Genomic DNA, 22,216 nt, shown 5'->3' with positions numbered 1-22,216 from the left:
AAGAAGAGTAAACACAGGTCAGATTTTCTTGTGGTTTATAAATCCTGCCTCTATTAGACTGAGGCAGTGTGCGTGGATGAGGCCCTTCAGAAAAAATCTAGGCTCTGAAGAAAGTGTGTGGGGTGTGGGGTTCCACATCAGCATGCCAGGCATCTCCAGCATCCCTGTGAGTGCTCCCAGTGGTTGGGAAAGAATGCTACCCAGGGGCTGAGGGGCACACCAGGAAGTTCTTCTATGCCACCAAGTCTGGTTGCTTCTCCTCTGCTCTCTGAGCAAACCAGATTCCATGTTGGCAGAAGGACTTGGAGCCAGGCTCCTCAGCTTTCCCAGAAGGATATGCCAGAGGGAGTAAGAGGCAGCCCTGGTCACACTGCACATCCCAGGAAAGAGGAGTGCTGATTGCCACAGGGACCTCCTTCAGGCCTGAAAACTGCCTCCTTGGAAAGCCCACCCTTCCCTGGAATGCCCCCGGCTCGCAAAACCATGCAATGAGAATATGCCGCCTTTCAACAGCAAGAACTGAATACCGCCATAAAGGGCCGATGACTCTCTTCGAGACATCAGAAGGCACAGTCTACACAGCCACAGGGTTTTCAAACATATATTAGGATTGTCATCATTAACAAAGGTGTGGGGTGGTGTTTTTTTAACCTTTTGTTGGAACACATGCAGAAAAGTGCACGTATCCAAAGTGTACACAGTGATGTTGCACAACAGTGTGAACGCACTTACTGCCACTCAACTGTACACTTAAAAATGATTAAAATGATAAATTTTGTGTTGCCTATATTTTACCACAATTTTCAAAAAGTATACAGTTTGCTGAATTTTCACAAGCTGAACATGCCTGTGCAGCCACCAGGCAGGTCAAGAAGAGTGTTACCGGCCCCCAGGAGTCCTCCTCCTGTAGCCACAGGAAGTTTTTAAAAAATAAAAAACAGCTACCATTCATTGAAGGCTCCTGATGTACCAGCCATGAGCTAAGTTACAAACATTCTCATGCATTCTTCCACAACTGTCTGAGGTATGCATCGACGTCATCGTTTGACATCTGAGGAGCCAGAGGCCCAGATTAGGAAACTGCCCCAGAGCACAGAACTGGCAGGTGGCAGAGCCCAGGGCGAGATGCAGGGAGGCATCCTGAGAACAGTGTCAGGTTTGATCTAGGAAAGGCCCAGATAGGACCCTTCAAGTGACAGGAAGGTTTGGAGAGTTGGCTGGGGCTAGGGAGGAGGGGATTGGGCTTTGATCTCTCTGGGTATACCTCCTTGCTGTTATTTTGCTGCTTGTTGGAGTCCATTAACTTTGAATTCTGAAATCCCCTGCCCCTTAGCCTCCCCTACATGCCAAGGTTGATTAGAAATTTCAGGACTATTTGTAAACTTTCAATTGCAAGAACCAAGGAATAGTAGGAGCGCAGACCCAGCTCTCGGGAGGCTTTGTCCACACTGCACGTGCATCTGTGCATTAGGCTGGAGGGCGTTGGAAAGTCAGTCCCTGCCAATGCCAATCCCATGGCATCTTCCTTTGTTAATCTGGAAAGGATCTGCAGTGTCACCAAATTGAAATTTTAGAGAAACACTCAAGGAGAATCCAATCCATCTCAACCTCTATTTTGTGACTTCCATGCACGGCCTTTGATGTTTACAGAGTCCTTTGAGCCTCCAACCCTGTTCTTATAGAGGAAAATATTACAAAGGTTCTCTTCCTCTTAATGTTCTTCCTTTCTGCCAATGGAATTCCATATCAGTGGAATTTTAAAATTCCCTTTCTCAAGGTTATAGAAAAGAATAATAAGGTTTGTGTAACAAGACAATATCCTGAAGTCAAGGGTAATAACAGGGAAGAGAAAATCATGAAGGAAAAACAAAGCAATATACGGAAGCAGATGGCACGCGGCTCCTCCCCTCCCCCATCCTCTCCCGCCTCTGGCTCTGGTCCTCAGAGGAGAGGGAGGAATGGGGCTCTGTTCTGCCAGGGCAGCTGCCACACCTCCTAGTGTGTGTCCTCCCACTCCCTTCCCTGGTGGGAGCCCTGGTGGCACTGGAGGCCACAGGGCTGGCTTTGTTAAAGTACAGCATACACCATGGGATGTGCATGTATATATGTACCCAGAGGCGGTGTTCCTGCTACACAGCAAGGGGCAAAGTTGCTTCATTGACCTGTTGTAAGTGCTCCGTGTCATGTATTAGGACATTGTTAAATTTGAACCCCTTTTGCAAAGTATTTAAGTTCACCCATTTTATTCCCTGTTTTCACATTTCAAGACTAGTCGTTTACCATCTAGGAACAGTGACTCTTTAAAATGTAATACATGTTTTACACAGAGTGGAGTATTGGTTACAGCTGAGGGCAGGTTTGTTGTTTTTGTTTTTTTTTTTCTATTGTGATAAAAAGAAATCCTGGTTTAGAGCCCCACCCAAGCATTTGATAAAATTGTTACCGACATAAAATGCTACACTACTGAGCAGATCAAGGCTGACTTCTGTTGGCAAATAACTACTCCCTGGCTCCAAGGCTCTAGGGCTCCCAGCTCCCGGGCCCACAAGCCTATGAGCAACTTTGGGGTTTGGGGGTAGACTCTTTTCTTGGTGTGGGGTGTGGTGGGGGCACAGAATCTTTTTAGCAAGTCTTTAAATCAGAGGAACAGAGAGAGCTGTTATAAAACCTTAAAAGCCATTCTAAACCAGCACCAGGCTTTAAATCATATATTTGAATTAGAGCAAGATAACAAAAAATATCTCACCAAGTGTAAATTAAAGAGAAATCTGAACTGTAAGAGCAGTTTAAAGAAATACAGCTTTAACAATGCTAATTACCCACAGTAACTCAAGAAATAAAAGATAACATAGTAGAGATCTTATTTTCCTAAATCAACATGAATATAGAGTATATCTATTTATAGGTGAATTGGTGCTTCTAGTGTATCAAAAAGATGACTTATTCAACTTGCTCAGTGGCTTTCGATGAATATTTTGAGTCTGTACCAGCCTCTCTGGGCTCAATGTGTGAGGTTTACTACATAATAAACATTGAATCTTTGTCACTTTATGTCTCCTTTGATGAATAAGATGACCCTGGAAAGCCTAGAAAAAGAGAAATCAAGGATTTTATCTTTCTCATGAGTAGCTGAAAACCCTTGTGAGATTAATAGGGTCAAGTAAGAAAATCATGAATTCCTGATTCATGACTTCAGAATGAGCTGATAATTGCATTCTGATCTGTGCTACACTATTTAGGTGCCTAGACCAAAATGAGATAGTTAATGGTAGATTTGAATTGGAAATGACTTCATTAATGCCAGATCACCTGAATAAGGCTGGGCTTGTCCCAACCTGCAGCAAAATGTATTGGCTTCCCGCCCCCATTGACAGTCTCAGATACCCTAAAATTGATGCTAGCCATTTTTTTTCTTAATTTAATTCAATTAGAACTAACTTGATGAAGGTTATCTTGCATTAAAAAACAATAAGGCTCTGCTACAAGCACTTAATTTTTTCCTCGCCATTTTGGAGCATTTCCCAGGCTGGGCGGGACAGGGTGGAGGGGGAAGAGCTGGGTATTGTTATTTTTAATGATGAAATGTCTCCATCTAGTGGAACTTCAGAGCAGTAAACGTTGTCACTATATTAAAGTGAAGATTATGTCTCCAAAGCCATTTCCTTAAACACATACAGTGTTTAAAGAAAAAAATAAACTTCCACATATGTTCTTAGATGATATCCTTACAACTGTATGTATTCCTTTTGGAAGGCATAGAAATGAGACTAGTACAAACTGTTAACATTTTTAATGTCATGATTTGAACCTCAAAGAGAGGGGTGCTTACAATAGGGGAGCAGCACAGTGCAGATCCCACCCAGTTGGTAACGATCTAGCTCTTAAGTTGGGCAGTGGGTTCACGGGGTTCGTATATACTGTACCTATATTCTTCAGTGTGTGTAAATATGTCCTAACAAAGATCTAGACATGAACTAAATTTAAGATTATGAATAAATCTAGACATGAACTAACTTTTATGAATAAAGGACTTTCTGAATATGAGTACTGTACTTTTGATGGATTTGTAATAGGGTAAAAAGGAGAGATTAGGAAACTAATTAAAGCATAAGGTTTTAAAAACCTTTGCTGGCACCTTGGTTTTTTTGTGGGCTATTCTATTACTTACGCCACCAAACACTTTCCCACAACAGCGCCCCCAGCACATGCTGGCTTGTCACCTTTGTCCTGTTGCTCTATTAAATCCTATCTGGAGGCGTTGCTCACTGCTCACCTTGCTCAGAGAGTCCAGCTTTAGAGAGCAGTCTCTGGAGTAATGCTTGAGTTTAATGTGGAGGCTGGTTATTCTCTACCTGATTAAATCTGTCTGGGGAGCATCTTTGCCATGGCCAAAAGCCAACACATTTTTTTTTTCCCTGGCTGAAAGCTTTGACACAGAACCCAGCCAAAAGAACGATTTTTTTAAAAATGCCTGGAGTTTCGCTTGCTGCCTCCAAGGACCAAAAAAGGAGGAAGAGAAGGTGCTGAGCCCCTGGAGATCAGATTTGCTGGGAGGTCTGATTTGCTTGAGGGCAATCATGTCTTTGACTGCAGGCTGGTGGAAGGTTCTGCAGATACTCAATGGATGTCAGAGCCACAGCGCCACATCCATGACCTCCCCGATGTTAATGGGAAGAGGTACACACTGCTGAATCTAAGCAGATGAACTTGAACTGCTTAATGTACTCACTGGCTTTAAGATGAGAGTAGCTACAAGCTACCTTTTCACCTCCTCTGAGAGGCTCCCCAGGTTGATACCACACTGCCATGCTGTGGCATGGAGCCTAAGGCAGTACAAAGTGGCATGACTAAAAATCTCACTCCCTTGCCGAGTTTCTGTGCTTCCCCTGTGCGAGCACACGCAGCCATACCCACCCTCACCCCTTGCCCATGAGCCTCAGGCCAGTACTCTGGACATTTGATGGAATCACTTGAGACTGAAAATGCCTGGGGAAGGCGATCCTACTGTAGCATCATTCTACCTGCAGAGAGGTGTCTCCCCATCTTTTTGAGAGCAAGCCAGGCATGTGTTTAGAGCGTGCCTTCATCCCTCGTCAGACCTCCTAACCTCCCAATGTTAAGATGTTAACATTTCTAGTGTCATGATTTGAACTTGAAAGAGAGGGGTGCTTACAATAGGGAAGCAGTACTTTGCAGCTCGGATTGACCTCAGACCTCCTAAAAAGCTTCCCTTCGCAGATGATCTGCAGCCAACATGTTTTACTTAATTAGGCTGAGGCTGGGTTCCTTTTCCCTCTGTCCAAGTTAAGGACACTAACCAAGCAAAATGCCCCCTACCAAGAGAGACCTCTCATGGCCAGGATCCCACATTCTTAACTCACAAATAAGGCAAGAGACAACCGTGAGTTCATCTCATGGCTGACTCGAACTGGAACCTTCTGACCTTCACAGGGGGACTATGCTGGAGTTCAGAGTAAAGGAATACGTTGGAGAAATCAGGTGGCAGGATGATTAGGTGACAGTTATACACTTCAGACCACAGTGAGTCTCTAACTGCAAGCTGTTGAAATGGTCAACGTATTTACTTTTCTTTTTTCTTTACAGGGAAGGAGATTGGTGGGAAGCCCGCTCCTTGACAACTGGAGAGACAGGTTACATTCCCAGCAATTATGTGGCTCCAGTTGACTCTATCCAGGCAGAAGAGTATGTTTCATTTTGTTTTCACTTAACTACTTGATTTTAAAAGTTGATTGCCACAATAAAATGCCATCAGCATTGGGCAGGAGGGAGAAGACATTCACAGCAGTGGATTAAGGCTGAGTTTTTCAGGCTTTCTGCCCTGGTTTTTACCCTGTGTAATACTTGCACTATTATTAACTTAATGTTTCTCTTGAAGCCTGCTCACTTATTTTGAAAGAAAACTTTCTATCAATACCCTAAATGAAAAGCCAGTAAAACTTGTCATAGATTAAAAGTAGCCATAAAAATATGAAATGCTAGCTAGAGCATATATTATTGCCAACCCAAGTTACTAAACCCACAGTCCACTCCCTCTGTTGGGGAGAGAGAGGAGACAATAGCAAGTAATTGCCAAAGACTGAGATTTTTCTCCTAAGTGTGATCAGAAATATTAAAAGAGTGCTGAAAAGACACCTTCTATGCCTGGGAAAAGTGAGTCACATACAGTGTGTCCCCCCAACTTGGGAAATACTACAGCGATTTGGAACCTCAATTGGCTTCTTTGATAGTAAACAGTGACAAGCAGTTATTTGGCCCAACTATTCAACTGGTAGCAGTTTAGGAAGGTGTTCAGTAGGCTGAAGGGATCTAAAAGGGATAACCTTTCTCCCTTCTTCTGACCCATGAGGATTAATGGGCACTCCCAAGGGGAAGAACTGCCAGTGGCTGTTTGCCAGCCCTGACTTCTGAACTGAGGGAAGGAGAGATGGAGCCATGATTTCCCAAATGCAGGAACTTGGCCTCCTCCTGACACCTTGGGTCTTGCCTCTCTAGAAAGGGAGTTGAGAAAAGTCAGTCACCAAGCCCAACCTTTGGCTCTGATATTTAATTTCACCATGGATTTGTTTAAGTAGTGCAAGAGGGATTAGACTCCACACCCTAACCAAATCCCTAGTTGGATTGTTCTATTCTTTAATGCCTTTGTATTTCCTCTAAGAGGATCTGTTTTGTTTCCCACTCTCAAATACTCAGTGGTTCTTAGTTGTTTTTTTCTCCTAGTGACTGTGTTTCATCATCAGTGAATCAAGATATTTGTATTTAATTTGTATTTTAGGGCAGATTTGCAAACATCTTTGTGTTCTTTCAGAATAAAAAGTACCAAAATATAGCATTACCCTGATTTAACTGGAAATTTGTCAGCTATATATTTAAGTTATGTTTATAATGGTCGACTTTTTAAATATTTTGTTTTTAAAGAATATTATTTTTTAAAATAATGCCTTCAGTTTTACATATGCAATTAACTATCATTATCTTAAAATACTATTGTTTTGCTGCAATCCATTGTTCTAACAATTCCTTTTTCACCACTGTTTTACACAGCATTCTAATTGGGTTATTGGTACACACCCAGAAAGCCATTTCTCACAAGTAATTGACGTAATAGTCTTTACACCACCTAGTGCTAGATTAAGGATTGTTGCACATTTTGGTGTTTCTAAAAGTCACTGAGGAGCTAACACGCCATGCCTCTTTTCTTCAGTGAAACTTAATTCACAAAAGAATTTGACAGTGAATTCATAATACCTATATTCAAGCATAATGAATTGAAATTTCATTTTAGAATCTGGATTCTTTCACAGTCAAATATTCTAAAAATGGTTCCCACACACAGATTCCAATTGAATGCTCCAGCATTCTCCCTTGGGTTTTGGGGGCACCTGCTGCTCATTCAGCACCTAGTGCTGAAGTAGTAACTAATTGCCAGGCTTGGTTAAGGCTTGAGAGTGCAGGGGGAGAATATAAGGCAAATAACAAAAGTCTTGAGGTGACTTAATGTGATGCCTCCTAAAGTGGCACAGAGTATCATTAGTTTGTTCAGGGATAATACATTGAAATATCTGCAACACCAAGTCATTATAAGGGCATGCTTATTGACTGGGCACGGATCTCAAAGGTATACAGTAACCAGTCCTTACAGTTGTGCCAAAGAAAAGATGTACAGGGTCAGCCGTGATGGCTGCCTCCTGTAATCCCAGCATTTGGGAGGCCAGGGCGAGAGGATCACTTGAGCCCAGGAGTTTGAGACCATGCTTGGCAACATAGGGAGACAGTCTCACTCTGTCCCCAGGCTAGAGTGCAGTGGCCCTGTCTCGGCTCACTACAACCTCCACATCCCTGGTTCAAGCGATTCTCGTGCCCCAGCCTCCCGAATAGCTGAAATTACAGGCACATGCCACCACGTCCAGCTAATTTTTGTATTTTCAGTAGAGTTGGGATTTCACCATGTTGGCCAGGGTGGTCTTGAACTCCAGACCTCAGGTGATCTGCCTGCCTCAGCCTCCCAAAGTGCTGGAATTACAATCATGAGCCACCACTCTTAGCCTCTACAAAAAAATTTTTTTTTGTTAGCAGGTGTGGTGATGTGCACCTTTAGTCCCAGGAGGCTGAGGTAGGAAGATTGCTTGAGCCTGGGGAGGTCGAGGCTGCAGTGAGCTATGATTATGCCACTGCACTCCAGCCTGGGTGACAGAGTGAGACCCTGTCTCAAGAAAATAGTGGAGTGCAGTGGCGCGATTCTGGCTCACTGCAACCTCTGCCTTCCAGATTCAAGCAATTCTCCTGCCTCAGCCTCCCGAGTAGCTGGGATTACAGGTGCATGCCGCCACACCCGGCTAATTTTTTGTATTTTTAGTGGAGATGGGGTTTCACCGTGTTAGCCAGGATTGTCTCCATCTCCTGACCTCATGATCCACCCGCCTTGGCCTCCCAAAGTGCTAGGATTACAGGCATGAGCCACCATGCCTGGCGTTTTTTTTGTTTGTTTTGTTTTGTTTTGTTTTTTTGAGACACGGCTTTGCTCTGTCACCCAGGCTGGAGTACAATGGCACGATCTCAGCTCACTGCAGCCTGGGCCTCCCAGGTTCAAGCGATTCTCCTGCCTCAGCCTCCCAAGTACCTGGGATTACAGGTGCCCAACACCACACCAAGCTAATTTTTATATTTTTAGTAGAGCTGGGGTTTCACCATGTTGGCCAGGCTGATCTCAAACTCCTGACCTCAGGTGATCCGCCCGCCTCGGCCTCCCAAAGTGCTGGGATTACAGGTGTAAGCCACCGTGCCCAGACTAGAGTCTTTTAGATAAGTGTGGAAAGGGTCTCCTGCAGTTACCATTTCAAATCAAGGTCTTAGATTTCTGGTTTTTTGCATACAGATGGCAGTTTTAACACAAACCAGTTCTGGTCATGTCTGGAGGGGAGGAAAACAACCCACAATTCAAATCTGATTTTTTTTAAAGAGTGAAAGAGATGAATTAGGGATAGAATCCAGGATAGATTGAAAAGGAACTGAATTAAGCTAGGAAAAAATACATACAGGGAAAGGCTAAGGACTAAATTGGAGGTGAGGGGAATTCAGGGGCAAAAAAAAGAGCCTATGCTGTTGCATTTTGTAAATGACTATTACAAAGTATTTTCTTTCCTTGATCTAATTTAAAGGTGGTACTTTGGAAAACTTGGCCGAAAAGATGCTGAGCGACAGCTATTGTCCTTTGGAAACCCAAGAGGTACCTTTCTTATCCGCGAGAGTGAAACCACCAAAGGTAAGATAACGAGTTGAAGAAGTTGGCTTGTCATTCAAATCTGTGGATTAGTCAGAGGGGATGAAAGGCTTATCTCTAATGTACAAGGATTTTAAAATGGCACATATCCTCCCTGCCTTGTGAGTGGAGTCCTGTTTTCAGTCTTCCCTCCAGGCTCTAAAACTGCAGACAGCACCAAAAGAACTACAGAGGCTCCAAATCAAGACCTTCCTCCTGAAACGGGCTGGGGGCAGCTTCACTGCTCCGGGCACACAAGATCATAGAATTTTCAGAAGTCCTTTAGAATTTTGATTTTCTGAAACTCTTAGTTCCTCAGGTGCCAGTCATACAGGTTGTTTTTGCTTTCCTTTTGTTTTTTAAATAACTGAGGACTTCACTTCTCTTCCTCCAACTGTTGGACTTTTCATTATTTAACAACTCATTACAGCCCACAAGAGGAGACAGGTCAAGGAAGAAAAGAGTAGTGGCCTCTAGCTTAATTCACCAGATTATCCGTTCCTGTAGAAAGTGTTGTAAAGCAGAAGCTTGAAGCTCACTTCTAGAGAAACAACCTTAGATTTCTTTTGCACATGCTGCCGCTACCTGCCAGTATGCCCCTGGGTAGAGAAGACAAGGGAAGCAAGCTCAGCCATGCATCGTGGTCCTTCTCTACCCTTGGGGGGAAGGAGTGTTGGAATTGAGTCTACGCTGTATTACGCAACAAGGGGTACTGAACAGTGTGTTTAAGAAAAATATCCAGGAAGCTTTCAGTCTCAAGGGCAGAATCATTTTACTGCTAATATCTTCTGACATTTGCAGGACATCAAGAAGCATCTTCTTCCTGTTACTAAGTGGAGATGCTGTGTGTGTGTACATGTGTGTGTGCATCCTTGGTAATTATTAATCAGAGTCAAGAAAATGAGGCCTAAAAAGCAAGCTGATACTCTAAAAGATTGGAGCTGCTAATGCTTTCCATGTTTACCAGGTGCCTATTCACTTTCCATCCGTGATTGGGATGATATGAAAGGAGACCATGTCAAACATTATAAAATTCGCAAACTTGACAATGGTGGATACTACATTACCACCCGGGCCCAGTTTGAAACACTTCAGCAGCTTGTACAACATTACTCAGGTAACCTTAATTCTAACTACCTACTAACCATTTGGATGCTGGAGGGAGTGGATAGGCCTAGAGCAGGAAAGTGGAAAGGGGTAAAACTAATATGTACAAAATCACTTATAGAGTATGTTTTCTTTGCCAGCCCTTAATGGTGGGGCTTGGCCGAATAGGTTCTATTGCTATTGTTCTACTGTTGTTATTATTAGTTCCACATGTTTGTCCGAAGATTCTATAATATTTTTGTTTCCCAAGTAGAAAGCAAGAAGTTAAATTTTAAAAGTTGTTTGTTTTTTCATCTTCATCCTAAAATACTTCAAGTTGTCTTTTCCCATTCCCCCGCGTTGCATGTGAGGAAGCAGTCTCCCGGAGGGCGCTTACATGGGGACTCCTACAAGGAATATTGTGTTTCCACCATCACTTTACGCTCAGCACTGTTGCAGGAATAGCTGCACGTACATTTCATTCTCATGCAAGTCATTTATCATGTTCCCCACCAATACTGCTGTTTCCTAACTAGGCTTAGACTTACACGACCCACAGCTCTTAGATCTATTACGTCTGTTGTGCTAAATTAAACTTTTAAAACGTTCATCAGTCTCTGTCCTAACACCCAGATATCACCATTATTTTGTTGTTTCTGAAAACATAATTATTAGATATGCAGTTTATACATTTTATCAAAGACTGTGGTTTTATGTGCAGTTGTTAAAATGATTGCTTTCTTTCCTGGATTAGCAAGTATTATATGCCACTATATAATACATATTCACATGTGCCTATAGGTGCACATGTATAGACACATGTCTATGTCCTATTAAGCCTAGAGGTGTTTTTTTGTGTGACCCATTTCTCGATTTTCTATTGTTCTCCAGGACAAAGGCAAGACTCAAAAATAGTATACGATTTACCTCTACTATTGCTCTGTGCACAATCATTGAAATATGTGTGTATAATTTTTGGCATGAGAAAGCAATCTTTCGAAAATGACAATAAGAAATGTCCGTTGATCCCTGGCACTAATGAACAATAGAAAATATTAACAGCACTTGCAGTGCTAGTTGATTATGGCATTGGCTAACTTGGTTTATGTGGATCCTAATGAAACATTTGGGAGAAATGGAACAAAATATCTCCCTGAGCTTAAGTGATATACTCAAAATGCCTCCTTGTTGTAAGGATTTTTCAAATGCTGAAATATATTTCATTACAGCCAAACATCAGCAGGATCCCCAGGGTTTGGATCATTTGAAAATACTGTGTTCAAAAGGGCACCTTAATAACATCGTAAAGCTGGAAGGAAAGAGGGGATATGAACAATAGACACTTTTTTTAATCTCGGGGAAAAAAAATCCATCTCACATTAGACTTGTTTTTATATTGGCTTTCCCTCTTCCCTCTTTCTCTCTCACACAATAAAATGCCTTTGAAATGCTGACACATAAATAATTTCCTACCTAAACATCTCAGAGCCTGATTCCATCAAAAAGAAAGGAGTAAAAAGCAAGTTACAGCCCAGCAGCACATCTGCTTTCCCCGGGTCCAGGGGCTGCCAGGAGGGAGCGGGGGGTCTGTCCACCTCACAAGGCAGGCTCTGTCAGCTTTTGTCACTCCCTGATTTCTTATTCTTTGTTACCTTTTTTTGCCTGACTGATTTTTACTTGGCATTTAAGTCCCCCTTAGCACTGCCAGATTCTAAAAGGTTATATTCTTTTTAAAAAAGAAGAGAAAGAAAGAAGGAAAGAAGACAAAGAGAGAAAAAAAACCTCCGAGTGATAACTACTTTTTCCTTTCTTCTTTTTTTTTTATAAAGAATACATTCTTTCACATCTTGAATTTCTGTGAATTTTAGTTTCCATTCTTTCTCCTTTCAAACCAGACACCTAAATTATACATCGAAGACTGTTAAAAGGTTGTTTTTTTTTTTAATGGAAAATATCAAAGAAGCAGCCCAGGAGTATCTGACTTGATGGAATGGAATCAGTTAGAAAGCCAAACACATCACTAAAAAAAGTGACTTCTTTTTTTTCCCCACCAGTTATAATCTTCAGCCTTACTAGTTTATAACAGTTTAATGTTCTATAGAAGGATCCTCCACTAAAGTTATAACTTTAAGTATAGTCATATAGAGAGATCCCTAATCCCCTGGGTAATCTAGATACTAAAGGTGGGGAAGAACAGTCATATTGATGTTCTTTAATCCAAAACCACTGTTTGAAATTAGTAAGGATATTTTCAGCCTTCCCAAAAACATGTTATTAGCACATTGAGCTGAAAACGTTTTTCTTACTCAGTGAGTACAGAAACCAAAGCAGTCTGCGTGTCTATCTATGTATAGACTGTATCGTACCTGGGCTCATGGAGTAGTCTAAATTTAAAATGTCCTCTATTCTACCTCCAATGAAAATGTTTCCGTGTGTGGCGTCTGATCTTCCACCGTGTGTGGTCGTCTGCTGGTGTAGCGCTGTTTAAGGAGCGCTGTGTGCTGCTAGTGTTCCACGATGTGTGTGGTCGTCTGCTGGTGTAGCACTGTTTGAGGAGCACTGTGCGCCGCTAGTGTGGGTTTACACTTATGAGTGTTGTCATTACATGTGTTCTGCTCTTCTCTCCCTCTCCTGCCCCTGCCCTGCTCCATCAGAGAGAGCTGCAGGTCTCTGCTGCCGCCTAGTAGTTCCCTGTCACAAAGGGATGCCAAGGCTTACCGATCTGTCTGTCAAAACCAAAGATGTCTGGGAAATCCCTCGAGAATCCCTGCAGTTGATCAAGAGACTGGGAAATGGGCAGTTTGGGGAAGTATGGATGGGTATGCTGAGACTCAATTACTCTCTTATTAGCTTCCCCGTTTGGGAAATCCCAAACATGAAAGATGGAAGGTGAAAATAAAGACTGCGTGACCAGGAAGAAAGTTTGAATTACTAATAGTGGGGAATAATAATTTTAGTTTTGGTTTTAACATTCTGGAATTCCTAAAAAAAGATAGGAAGTGGGCAAAATTGGCAAATGGCTCAAGTTGTACTATTACATGACTCAATTCATAAACCAGCAAATGGTCCAAGCTGCCATAAAATGTCTTGCCCTTCATTTCCAAAAGCAAATATTTGTTGAATGTCGTCCTAACGGGCAAGTCACCTTCCATCTTTCCTAGTGCATGCATAATTATGGATTATAAGGACTGTGTTTTCTTTATTAATTCCCTTTCCTGTAGAGAAAGCTGATGGTTTGTGTTTTAACTTAACTGTGATTGCATCGAGTTGTACCCCACAAACTTCTGGATTGGCTAAAGATGCTTGGGAAGTTGCACGTCGTTCGTTGTGTCTGGAGAAGAAGCTGGGTCAGGGGTGTTTCGCTGAAGTGTGGCTTGGTAAGGCAGAGGGCACATTTTGTTTTGGCTGCATCTCAAAGCCGATTAAAAGGATGGTTTTGAACAAAAATGCACACACAGCCGTTGGGACAAAGACACTTAACCTGGATAACTAGACGGGCACAGGCCATCCAGATTTTCAGAATATGCTGATACCTTGCTGTGCTCATCTTTCCTACTTCATGTGGTTAATTAAGGCACCCGCAGAACAGGAAACCAGTACACTGTGAATCTGGTGTTTCCTCTTCCTAAGAAATGGGAAGGTAAGATACTGTATATGGGCAGCCATAAGAAAGACTATGGGCATTTTGCTCAATGGGCCTGGGTTTGAATCCTTACTAGCTAATTAACCACGAACAAGGGGCATATTTAACTCCTTTAAGCCTCAGTTTTTTCATCTGTAAAATTGGAATGATACTTTTTTGTTGTTGTTGAGACGGAGTCTTGCTCTGTCGCTAGGCTGGAGTGCAGTGGTGCGATACCGGCTCACTGCAACCTCCGTCTCCCGGGTTCGAGCGATTCTCCTGCCTCAGCCTCCCGAGTAGCTGGGATTACAGGTGCCTGCCACCATGCCCAGCTAATTTTTGTATTTTTAGAAGAGACAGAGTTTCACCATGTTAGTCAGAATGGTCTTGATCTCCTGACCTGGTGGTCTGCCAGCCTCATCCTCCCAAAGTGCTGGGATTACAGGTGTGAGCCACCACGCCTGGCCAGAATGATACTTATTTTATAGGATTATTTTTAGGATTACATGGGTTAATATGTTTAAAGTCCCTTGCAGATAGTAGATCTTCAGTAGAGATACATACTTCTCTTTATTTGATTGTCATTGATAAGGCTGGCTGCACCGGGCCTTTGTAATTTCTTTTATAGCCCTTTTGGGTCAGTTGCAGCTTTGCTTAGAAACAATTCATGGATTTAGGCCCCACTCAAAAACATGTTTCAGTAAAACAATATTAATACTTATGGAATCCTCTATCTTCCTTCCTCAGAACTCATTAAAAACAGTATCGATCAGTACCCTTTGCTATGTGTGGGTATAGATCTTTAGGTGTGGTCTGCATTAAAAGAGTTAATACAGGTGGCCAGGCGCAGTGGCTCACGCCTGTAATCCCAGCACTTTGGGAGGCCAAGGTGGGCAGATCACCTGAGGTCAGGAGTTTGAGACCAGCCTGACCAACATGGAGAAACCCTGCCTCTACTAAAAATACAAAATTAGCTGAGCATGGTAGTGCATGCCTGTAATCCGAGGTATTCGGGAGGCTGAGGCAGGAGAATCGCTTGAACCCAGCAGGTGGAGGTTGTGGTGAGCGGAGATTGCACCATTGCACTCCAGCCTGGGCAACAAAAGCAAAACTCCATCTCAAGAAAAGAAAAAAAAAAGAGTTAATACAGTTAAAGCACTTAAAACATAGCCCAGCAAGTGATAAGTGCTACAAAGATATATGTAGGTATGTTAGGTGGATAAATAGGTAATAGACAGACATACACATATATATGTATGAGTTAGCTAGTTTAATAAATCCACATTATTGTGTCCATCTCTCTCTGGACTTAATCTCAAGTATCATAAAATATATGACCTCCTTCTTCCTCATTCACCTTCTAATAATAGAGGATTTTAGTCAAATTACTCACACAATCACAGAGAATTGGACCCTATTAGAAAATTTATTTTCAAATTTTACAAATATCAACTTTAAATCATTACATATACTGTTCACATTTTATTTTCCAATAAACACAAGACAACATGCCCATCAGAATTGGGATGGATGTCTGTGTAATTAACAAAGTTTGTATTACAGAGGAAGATCTTAATGTATTTAAAATTTGGGGTGCTGACTCTTAAATAGCAAAGATCACTTATAAATTGTCAAATTTCCCATGAATGCTTAGTGGGCAGATATTTATGAAGTTTAAATGAACTTTTCTTTAAGCTACTTGTTTTTTTCATAATTTATATTTTGTAGGTTGCATGTTGTAATTGTATGAACCATGTCTTTAACAGGATAATAAGAACTCCAATTTACAGAATCCTTAAATTCCAAAGTCAGTTATATTAAATATAAAAATCTTAATTTAAACCAGTCTTCTTTTTCAAATAGAAAATAAATTAGCAGATTTTTCCCCTTTATAAAGTTATTCTTCAGCATCATAGGCCTAATAATGGAATACACGTAGAACCTAGGTGTGGTTTTGTTTTTTTAATGCTGAGGCTGAAAGAGACCCAAAAGATAATCCAGTTCCATTCCTATATTTTACAGATGAGGTAACTGAGGACAATCATAATCCAGGCCTTGCCTTCAGATTTGCTAGATTTTTTTTTAACATGCTAAATTTAAATATTTCTGTTCCCTCTCAGCTGCTGTTTAATTTCACCTGTCTACCTACCTGATAGAAGCCATTGTTCTTGTGGCTAGCCATCAGTAAAGCTGAGGAATTTGCCTTACCTGGTTGAAGTATTGGCAAGCAGACTGTGAGCTCCTTGCCAGTGCTTATCAGCATGCTTGGCACACCTGTGCAAGGACCCAGTCAAGTAACTTGTCCATTGCAGACATTGAAAGTCTAGAGGTAATTTCCAGACATCCTCATCTGGTACCATATTTTTTAAATGGCACACCCCATAAACTTAAATAATCTAATTTCTTCCATGCTCACTGTATTCCCTAAGGGACAGCTATTAGATGACCAGGCCTGTTCCAACCCCTGGACTTTCATCACTGTAAACACTGGTGCAGAGCTTTTGGTATAAATGTGTAATCATATGACTGAGCCAAAAAAAGAGAGATTGGTAATATATCAAAATTTAAAAAATTTTTATTGAGTTATAAATCTTAATATAGCCATCCTAGCCATAACCACAAATAAACTCATTTTTTCTGTTAAAATACTTGACAGAGTCCTTGCAATTGAATGTCTTTGTTCAACAAAAACTGTATTAAGTGTTTTAAATTTAAAATCTAATCTTATGCAAATAGCTGGTGGTCAAAACCTTCTTTTTCCATCAAAAGAAGGTCTTTGGTTTGACTTCATATTCTGGGATGTTTGTAGGTACCTGGAATGGAAACACAAAAGTAGCCATAAAGACTCTTAAACCAGGCACAATGTCCCCCGAATCATTCCTTGAGGAAGCGCAGATCATGAAGAAGCTGAAGCACGACAAGCTGGTCCAGCTCTACGCAGTGGTGTCTGAGGAGCCCATCTACATCGTCACCGAGTATATGAATAAAGGTTGGGCAACGCCTCTCCTGTCTCCAGCTCACAGTGCCTTTAAGGGGTTGTTTGGGGGAGAGAAATGGAGGCTTCCTACTTACTGCTTTTCTAGTTTCTGCCTGGGTCAAGTATTCCCATTAGGAACCACCAGTTATGCGCTCATTAATGAAAACATTTTTTAAAACAGACTAACCTTGAGTTTACCCCTGCCTCAAATCCTTGTGAAATGCCAAATACCTTTTACATGTTATGTGTGTCAGAAATTCAAGCTCCTCTCCATAATTAAAACATTCATTTTTAATATGGGGGTGGTACGGAGGGTTATGATAGTTTGTTGTTATTTTGAATGTAGTAGCCTTTGTTACATTTCCTTTTTGCAGGGCTAAACAATTAATATCAGACACTGGTCTCTAAGCTAAGTTTAGTCTCCATCATTTCAACATCTTTTTTTTTCCCAGCTCTCTTCTTAAACGTCAGACGATGAAATTACATGCTTCCAGAGACCACATTTATTCTCACATTCTCTCCCCCGCAACCCCTCTTTCTAATCAAACCAGCATTGTTGGGGATAAGGCCAAAGATCATTTTGTTTTGGAAAAATAGATGAACCAAACAAGAAACAGCCTTAAAAGGCAATACACTGTACATCAGAGGATACCAGTGTAATTTTCCTTTTCCATGTACTTTCTTTTAAAATATAATGGGAATTTTTTTCTGGCAAACTGCTTGTCCTTTGTGTCCAGGGTTATTTTGTAAATAACTTTGTGATTAAAGCATAAAATATCACTGATGACCATCATAAGCCTCCAGCTTCTGCAAATGATTATCCCTGCTTTGGTGTTAGTTCTAAGCCTCCTTAGGCTGTGTTATAATAGTGGCTCTGAAGCTTCCAATGTTTTGTTTCAGATGTCTGATTTAAGGCTTGGCTGGCTATGATCTAATTAAGGGGGACCATCTGCCCCGCCCGTATTCTTCAGATTGTCTTTTCTTGATTCAAAATCTGTAAATAATCTAAGCTAGTGAGTCTCAAACTTTACCTTGTATTATTAGAATCACCTGTAGGCCTTAAAACCCAAGTTTCTGGACCCAACCTTCAAAGTTTCTGATTTACTCGATCTGGGATGGGACCTGAGAATTTGCATATCTAACAAGTTCCCTTGTGGTGTTGTAGCTGCTGGTCCCAAGACCACAGTTTTGGACCACTCAGCTGGGCTGTATTTTCCCCACATCAATTCTTTGTGCAGGGGTGATTGGGGAATGGGATTGAAGAGGTGCAGTTCTTCATAGGTTCCTCTTTATGCCATAAAGGGAGATTGAGTCCCATTTCTTCTAGTCTTATCAAATATATGTTGTTATTCCTAGAAATGGAATTAATGCTGTTTGTTTTTAAAAGGTAAAACTGTTACTTCTCCATGCGTTTACTTTTTTCTACCCTGCTTTTTTATATAAACCTTTTTGTCCCCCCATGTGGATGGCATTATTCCATTTGACTACCTTATTACTTTTAATAAGAAAACCAAATACAGCTCTCCGTTGGGAATTATCTTTCAAAGTAAATTGAAATGATTTTATGTTTTGTTCATAGGAAGTTTACTGGATTTCTTAAAAGATGGGGAAGGAAGAGCTCTGAAATTACCAAATCTTGTGGACATGGCAGCACAGGTAGGCCCTGCAGGGTAACTTGATGTGCCATAGATTTAATGACGTGTAAGTACATTGGGTCATGGTGTAACATGTCCTGTTCCCTGGATTTCCACAGGTGGCTGCAGGAATGGCTTACATCGAGCGCATGAATTATATCCATAGAGATCTGCGATCAGCAAACATTCTAGTGGGGAATGGACTCATATGCAAGATTGCTGACTTCGGATTGGCCCGATTGATCGAAGACAATGAATACACAGCAAGACAAGGTGGGCACTTGAATGACAATGGCTGGTGATCACAGCTGTGAGAACAGTCGCTTACTGCACGGCCCTTCCTTCCTCCTTCCCTTCCCTTCCTTCAGAAAATACTTGAAATGTCATTCTTCAGCTTGGTTTGGACTCCTTGATCTGGCAGGAATTTGACAGCTCTGCAGGTGGGAGACTGTTGTGGGCCCAGTGGAGGGATGAGATATTGGTTTTTGGTGGGTGGGTGGGTATTGGTATTTGCTGCTGTGGTCCTCTTGGCTCATGCTGGTCTCCTCACAGCATCCAGGCCTAGGATACTCTGTTTTTGGGGAAAGAAGGCTGGGGAAAGCCAAGGGATCGTCAAGTTTTAGTTTGTCATTCAATCAGTGTATGTCTCAGCAGAAAGCAGAAGGCACGTTCAAATTAAAGAAGTTAAGAAATGAGTTTTTTACAAAGGTACAGGCAGGGTTTCAGAAAGCCAACAGGGCATGGTGCAGTGTCTCAGAGCTTGTAACAGCAACAGAACCAAGGCCTCAAAGGCAAGGGGGCAGAGAAGTGGGCACAAGAAGTCAGAATGGGCCACTGCACAGAGAGGGCCTCCTCAGTAAAGAGAGATGGCAGGGATGGATCTGGGGATTCACACCCAACCCCACTCTTTAGCCCACTTCCAGGTCTTCTGCCAGACCCAACCAGAAGTAGATGATGTCACAGGAACTCAGCGATGAATCCTTATGGGTCCAGAGCAGGGAGAGGGAGAGTGGAGAGAGGACTTAGACTATAGATGGTAACAGCATAGTTACTCGAAAATCTCTGCCTCCTTTCATCATCCCTGCCATCCCACCCTCTGCAAAAATTTTTAGAAATTAGCCTTTAAGTAAAATATATCCCAACTCAGCAGCCATCCCAGTGGGGCAGCTTTTCAGATGCTATTAGAGCACCAGATACTAGAAAGGAGTTTTTAGGAATATTTTCTTTCTTCCCAGATACTGACAAAGTGGTCACCAGGTCAAAGTGTGGGATTAAGTATCTGGTTTGCAATCGAGTATAGGCTCCTCATGTAGAATATAATGTTTATAACTGGGGCAAGGGGGAACTTTCATTGTTGGTGTTTCTAACCAAAGCCTAGTCATCCCAAGCAAAGGCGAGCAGTGACTGGAATGTATTACAGGGTGGTGCTTTCTACTGCATTTCATAATGGCCAGCTCTGAAGTCCTTTTCTTTCTCTTTTTCCTTCTCCTTCTCTTGCCCCTGTTGCTTCTCCTCTTGATTCTTTCATTTCATGCCAATTATCCTCTCCCTTCATTTGACTCTGAGAATGGAAGCATTCTTAGCAGTCTCAAGTATTGAGGAAAAATGTTAAACTAAGACCCTGGCTGCTACCGATACTGTCCAAATGCTGAATTACATGTCGGTCAGACAGCTCAGCTATTTGAATTTCCCCAACACGTGGCAGTTCTTGTCCTGGAGCCAAATGCTCACACAGCAAGCATGCCTGTGCGTTATACACACACATACACCCCCGGTGCTGGGCCAGATGGCGTGCTGTAGCTCTAATCAAAGGTGCACTGCAGCTTTGATTGGCACTGGCCGTCCAGAGAGGAATGTGCATGTGATTTTGAGGCAAGGTGAGCCGAGAGGACCTGAGTGCCAGTGGATCTGAGACTTGCCCTGAATGAGGGACTTTATCCTGAGGCAAGTCTGTCAGATCCCAGCTCCTCAGACTCGGAAGAAGAGTGGGCGAAGGTTGTGAGACATGAATATTTGATTAAGGAAAGGGCTAGAATAGAGCCCTGTGCTCACCATTCTGTGTGTGAGTCGAGTTTTTCCCCTTTTCCTGGACTTTGAACTCTACAGGATTTGTGGTTAACGCTTATGAACCATGGGTAAATGAAAAGGTTGCCAGGCCAGGAGCCAGAGGATGCTGGCAGGGGTGCTGTTAATAGGGCCTGGGGGTTTAGTCCACGCCTTATTCACTGGAGTGAGGCTCCTCAGGCTGTGGCCCTAGGTGATTGGCCTCCCTCGCTGGTTCCCCTCCCATCAGGCTGCTGCCCTCAGCCTGGCTGCCAGCTGTTCTTCTGCATTAGCCGTCCTGATTGCCCTTCTGCCGGGTGCCCAGCTCCACCATCACGTCCCCAGCTGCCATCAGAGCCCCTTTCAAAAGGCCAACCTTGTACTTGTAGCCTTTGTACTGCATTTCCTTACTTAATTTTGAAATCAAGGGTCCCATCCTTCCTTCTTCAAACATTTTTCTTCTTTCCTCCCTTTCCCAAACACCTTCAAATCCATGCCAAACACTAGAAAGAGAGAAGTAAGAAGTAAGTGAACTGGAGAACTGAACTGGGGGAAAAACCGAAGCTTGGCGAGGCAGGTCCCAGGATGTCCAAGGAGAATAAAAGAAATGCTGTCCAGCAGAGGGGTAGGAAGTGGCAGAGCCATTTATAAAATACCTTCCAATTGCCAGGCCTGAGGGGAAACGTGAGGATCAGGCAGGGAAACAATAGGAATAGACTCAGAGGGGTTAAGTAACTTGTACAAAGTCACACAGCTAGGAAAATAGCAGAGCCAGGATCTGAATCCAGATATGGCTGACCCTGTTGCATCTACCATCCTAAACTATGCTGACCGTTTCTCATCAAGTCAGTGATGAAAAGAAAAGAAAATAAAGATGGAGAGGATTAGTCATACATCCCTTTTCCCCTTTATTTTATGGGACTGTTTTTAAGGAGCGCCTTCTAGTGTGCCTATGTGAGGGAGTTGGGGAGACCTTCGTTTTCCAGCACTGGGACAACCCAACTGTTTATAAAATTCCTCCCGAGGGCCTGCCCTGCCCCGGCCGCTTTATGAGGCAGAAAGGGCCTGGTGTGTGTCTGCTGGTGTACTCTGCAGATGGCATGTGTGCTGTGTGCTGAAGTTTCTGCCGGGAATTAATCAGCTCCTCCAGACAGCTGGTCCGCGTGCCTAATAATATTTGCAAGTCGGGTTTTATGTTACCCACAGGCCACAGCCATGCTGCATCTTGATTATGGGAATGCAGGCGGCATTTGGAAACATGCACCAAACACAGATATTTTAGGACCATGAATGACAATTGTTTTCAAAACAGTTGTGAGTTTCCCATCTCAGGGTGCACTGAAATATCTGTCACCCCTTGGGCAGATGAGGTGGCATTGCATAGGGCACAAGCAGAATTGGAGTGTGGAGCTGGGTTCCACAGTCCTTCCTGTGCTCCTTGCTTCCCACCACCCCAGCTACCCAGGACTGAGCAGCAGCCCATGTCAGGGAGGAGGTCAAGGCCAGGCCCTGAGCCTGTGAGGATGGTCTTCCACTGACAGCACTCTAGAAGCAACTAGAAATTTGGGGCGATTGCT

General features: G+C 42.6%; 1 protein-coding gene across 2 annotated transcripts in view; it reads left to right on the top strand.

Annotated features, from left to right (window-relative positions):
* The window catches only part of FYN (FYN proto-oncogene, Src family tyrosine kinase), a 211,097-nt gene that overhangs the window by 159,131 nt on the left and 29,750 nt on the right, over positions 1 to 22,216 (top strand). Inside the window, exons 6-12 of one of the 2 annotated variants that reach the window (XM_012506091.2) lie at positions 5,605 to 5,703; positions 9,177 to 9,280; positions 10,245 to 10,394; positions 13,585 to 13,740; positions 16,795 to 16,974; positions 18,542 to 18,618; positions 18,716 to 18,869. In XM_012506091.2, the coding sequence (XP_012361545.1) occupies positions 5,605 to 5,703; positions 9,177 to 9,280; positions 10,245 to 10,394; positions 13,585 to 13,740; positions 16,795 to 16,974; positions 18,542 to 18,618; positions 18,716 to 18,869 (920 nt within the window). Of the gene's footprint in view, positions 1 to 5,604; positions 5,704 to 9,176; positions 9,281 to 10,244; positions 10,395 to 13,017; positions 13,183 to 13,584; positions 13,741 to 16,794; positions 16,975 to 18,541; positions 18,619 to 18,715; positions 18,870 to 22,216 lie in introns of both variants that reach the window. The other variant, XM_003255578.4, reaches the window with a different exon arrangement.

The sequence above is a fragment of the Nomascus leucogenys genome, chromosome 3 (assembly GCF_006542625.1).
Source record: "Nomascus leucogenys isolate Asia chromosome 3, Asia_NLE_v1, whole genome shotgun sequence".
NCBI classification, from domain to species: Eukaryota; Metazoa; Chordata; class Mammalia; order Primates; family Hylobatidae; genus Nomascus; species Nomascus leucogenys.
Note: the sequence above shows the minus strand (reverse complement) of the source record. Positions and strands in the feature narration are given on the sequence as shown.